The sequence below is a fragment of the Eurytemora carolleeae genome, unplaced genomic scaffold (genome assembly GCF_000591075.1).
Source record: "Eurytemora carolleeae unplaced genomic scaffold, Eaff_2.0 scaffold581, whole genome shotgun sequence".
In the NCBI taxonomy this organism is placed as follows: domain Eukaryota; kingdom Metazoa; phylum Arthropoda; class Copepoda; order Calanoida; family Temoridae; genus Eurytemora; species Eurytemora carolleeae.
This window is the reverse complement of record NW_019396491.1, coordinates 115,024-119,307: the sequence shown is the minus strand read 5'-3', so window position 1 is coordinate 119,307 and position 4,284 is coordinate 115,024. Positions and strand designations below refer to the sequence as shown.

The 4,284-nt window shown below is 36.3% G+C and overlaps 1 protein-coding gene across 1 annotated transcript; it reads left to right on the top strand.

The window, feature by feature from the left end:
* The first annotated feature begins 373 nt into the window (after positions 1–373).
* Positions 374–3,940, top strand: LOC111704266 (vegetative cell wall protein gp1). Its single transcript, XM_023476467.1, has 7 exons — positions 374–463; positions 715–990; positions 1,047–1,118; positions 1,397–1,607; positions 2,301–2,859; positions 2,933–3,097; positions 3,193–3,940. The coding sequence occupies exons 2-7, from the start codon at positions 725–727 to the stop codon at positions 3,837–3,839; spliced, it is 1,920 nt and encodes a 639-aa protein (XP_023332235.1). The 5' UTR covers positions 374–463; positions 715–724; the 3' UTR covers positions 3,840–3,940.
* The last annotated feature ends 344 nt before the right edge of the window (positions 3,941–4,284 follow it).

The window sequence follows — 4,284 nt, the reverse complement described above, 5'->3', positions numbered from 1 at the left end:
TGAATAAAACTAATAGAACTGATACATTAGTGGATAAAATTTAAAACATCCAAATAAATCTAATGTGTACCCTGTAACTTTTTAATTAATTGAGTCTAAGATCAATTTATCAAGTTCTGAATATATGGATGTGTAAATGTGTGTTTACATGCTAATGTTGATAATTTTTTATACACTTTTTAAACGGATAGACAAATATAACCCAACCAGGATGGGGTTAAACAAAAGAGACTTTTTAATCATAGAACACCGGTATGATGCGGAATATGGAACAGAGTTGTTCACTGAATGTTCCATGTGTAAAAAACATATATTAAACGAAAAATAAGTTGTAAATCTAGAAATTTGATGCTCAGGTCAGTAATTGCGGGAAATTATTTTAGCACGCAAATGCGGGAATGATATATTTGGAAATCTGCAAAGTTAGTTGTCATCTTGCTTTTTAGAGACCAAGCATTCTTAGGTAAAAGACAAAAAATATTACCGCAATCTTGAAACTAACGATCAAAGCTACAATTAAATTAACGTAAGAAAGCAGAAAGCTAGGATTTTATTAAAAGAAAAAACGGCATAAGAAATTTAATGCCGAGATTTTTCAATATTTATTTTTTTTGTCAAAAATTTGCATTTTTTGCTTCATTTTGATAATTTCTATTGTATTTTTATTTTCATAATGCATTTTTTTCTATTTTTATTATGCATTTTTTAATGCAGTACTTTGAAAATGAGTGCAGTAGACGGAACTTTGAACTCAAATGTGAAACCACCAGCTAAGCACTACAACATCGGGAAGAGCATGCCTATGAATATGGTGCTTCCAGTTTGCTCTTCGGTTGGTGTTTCTGAAACATCTGCAGGTCTGAAGTTTGTCCACATATCTTCAAAACGTTTGAATGGGAAATATCTTCTGATTCTCTTCATGGACAACAAACTTACTAACCTTGAGATCAACGAGTGGTTAGATTTTAGCAAAAACAAACAGAAATTTAGGTAAATATTTTACATTTTAGTTTTAGAATAAAAAAATTAAATTTGATTAATCTCAGAGATGAGGGATGTGTTATTCTTGGAGTCGCAACAGCTTCTCATGTAGCTCTGAGAACTTGGATGATGAATAGGTATTTTTTAACTTAAAATTTAAAAAGATCCAATTTTCGAATTATTCGGGGTCATAATATAATGTATATAGACTCAGGATAATATGCATTGGCGGACAGAAAGTGAATATTAGTTTTGTTGTGAAGAACTAAATTATGTCAAAGTTATAAAGTCAAGCCACAGTCAAACATATCGAATTTATCATTAGAAAAAATCATTTTAATGCTCAAAATATTTTTTATTATTATTTTTTCATGTATATTGCATTTTTTTAAAGTAAATAAGTATTTATGCTCAGGATGAAGGGTATCACGTTCCCTGTTCTAGCAGATATAAGTGGAGAAATTGCCAGAATATATGGAGTTTTTAATCAGAAAACCAATGTGTCCTCACGAGCTGTCGCCATTGTATCTCCTGATAATAAGCTTGTCCATCTTACAGTAAACAACGAGACAACAATATCAAATCCAAACCAAATGCTTTCTCTGTTCAGGAGGATTCAAACAGCGGTAATTTTCATTTTTCATATTTAATCTTGTCAATGAACTTGGGACCATGCTAACATTTTCTAATGCCATAATTTCCATATATTACATAAAATAAAACTGAATTTACAATTTTAACACGGCATGCTGGATGGGTTGGAATGTACAGGGTTACCCAGAAAGGATGAGTCTTCAGAGACTACTGTACGGAATTTATTGAGTTATTACATCAAAGCTTTCCTGCATTTGAAAACAAGCTTTTATCTTTCACCAATTACTAAACTTAATTGTAAACCATTGAAAGAAGACAGACGTTAAAATCTAATATTCAGTTTGTCCTATTTAGAGAGTTTTGTGGGTAACCATGTAGTTGAAAACTTGATATATTCAGATTGTCATATTTAGAGAGTTTTGGTGGTAACCCTGTAGTTGAAAACTTGATATATTCAGATTATCATATTTAGAGTTGTGTGGGTAACCCTGTAGTTAAAAGCTTGATATATTCAGATTGTCATATTTAGAGAGTTTTGTGGGTAACCCTGTAGTTAAAAGCTTGATATAAATGCTATTTTAAAATTTGCTCGAATTCCTGTTGCCTATTATGTTGACATAAGATAAATATTTCTGTAAAAAAATCTAGACTTGTTTGCTTTACTATACAACATACATATTATAAATTATCAGTTATTCTCCTTATTCTATTCATTTATTCGAAAGGTTGATCAGCCAACACTATCCTCATCCGTTACAACTGAGGCTTCTCCTGCAACAAGAGCGACCAGAGCTCCAACTCCTTTCCCTACTCAAGCTCCTGCTGAACCAGTAGCTCCAGCTCCTACTGAACCAGTAGCTCCAGCTCCTGCTGCTGCAGCGCCAGCAGCATCTTCAGCTCCTACTACTGAACAGCCTCCAGCTGCAGCTCCAGGAGCCACAACTCCGACTCCAGCTCCTACTGCTGCATTGCCTTCAGTTCCTGCAGTACCAACTCCAACTCCTGCTTCTAATGATGCTCCATTATCCTCTGCTACCCAAGGTTCTTCTACTACCAAAGGTTCTAGTTCTTCGCCAGGTTCTTCTGCTACTCCGGCTACTACCGCTACCTCTTCCACCCCAGCTATGGTTACTATTACAGAACAAGCTGTGGCATCTGCAGCTGATCCTTCTGGTAAACTACCAACTTCCAAAGAAGAAAGTCCTGAACCTGAGATACCAGCACGTGTTCCAAGAACAGAGCTTAGCGAGGATTTGATAAGTTTATGTTCCGCAACAACAGCAGGTTTGTTTTAATATTATTCTATGAAAAATATAAATACAATCAAATTATCTTTATGTAAATTCTGTTTCGTTAGGAACTGATTTGGATATAAGTATACTTCCTCCAGCCAGTGTTGAGAATGCAAATCCACCAGCTCCTGCAGCACCTTCTCCTAGAGCGGCAACCCCTGTAATGAAACCTGTAAAGAAGAAGGCAATTAGTGAGGATATGCTCAGTTTATGTTCAGCAACTACAACTGGTACAAGTCTATATTTATAAATTTAAAAAATGCATAACATTAGTCTAATATCTAGTGGATAAAACATTCACAAAATTAATCTTTTCTTTTCAAAGGAACTGACCTGGGAATCAGCTCAAATCCTCCAGTACCAACTGAAAAGTTGCCTAAGGCTCCTTCTCCAGTTCCATTATCCAAGGCTCCTCCTCCAGCGCCAGTTTCTAAGGCTCCTTCTCCAGCTCCAGTATCTAAGGCTCCTCCTCCAGCTCCAGTTTCTAAGGCTCCTTCCCCAGCTCCACTATCTAAGGCTCCTCCTCCAGCTCAAGTTTCTAAGTCTTCTTCTCCAGCTCCAAAATCAAATCCATCTGCGACCGCTCCTGTTTCTCATTCCCTGGCGCCGGCCCCAGTATCAACCCCTCCCGCTCCGGCTTCAGTATCAACAACTCCAGCACCGGTATCAGTCACTAATCCTTCAGCTCCAGTTTCTAAACCCCCTGCACCGGCTCCAGTATCTAAACCACCTGCACCGGCTCCAGTATCTAAACCACCTGCAACAGCTCCAGTATCTAAACCACCTGCACCAGCTCCAGTATCTACACCCCCTGCACCGGTAGCACCAGTATCAGATCCCCCTGCTCTGGGTCCAGCATCCTCTAGTGGATTAGATGATGCTAACGAAGAAGCTAGAAAGAAGGAGAGAGAGTTAGCAAGATCTGACCGAGCTGATATGATTAGTATGTGTTCTGCAACAACAAATATGTAAAATTTAAGTATCATCACATAGTTACTCTACTCTCGATTATATTTACTTGAAACCCTTTTGGATAATTAGTATAATAAACATATATATATATTCCACTCATCTATCGTTTATACATGACTTATATGCGACAGTGATCTTTTCATAAAAAGTAAAAAAGTAAACAATTTAAAATGCCTAAAACTTACCGCTGGTTCCTTTTACAAGAATAGAGAGTGTAATGAATAGAGTAATAAAACGAAGAGGTAAAGCTTAGCTCAGATATACACAACCGACCTCCCTATTAATCAATTAATAGAGTGGTCGGTTGTGTACATCATGATATGTTTACGTATCTAACGCTGTACACTTGTATACAGTGTGATCGTAGTTCTAAGGGGTGTTTTTATGTAGATATTTGAATATTAGTATTGATAATTAGATACATCATCAAATTCTCTTTAAATCA

Excerpts from the sequence above, each read along its gene's own strand:
- LOC111704266 (XM_023476467.1), top strand. The coding sequence starts at position 725 with ATGAGTGCAGTAGACGGAACTTTGAACTCAAATGTGAAACCACCAGCT. Across the intron at positions 2,860-2,932 it reads ATGTTCCGCAACAACAGCAG|GAACTGATTTGGATATAAGT; the intron begins GTTTGTTTTAAT and ends CTGTTTCGTTAG. Across the intron at positions 3,098-3,192 it reads ATGTTCAGCAACTACAACTG|GAACTGACCTGGGAATCAGC; the intron begins GTACAAGTCTAT and ends TTCTTTTCAAAG.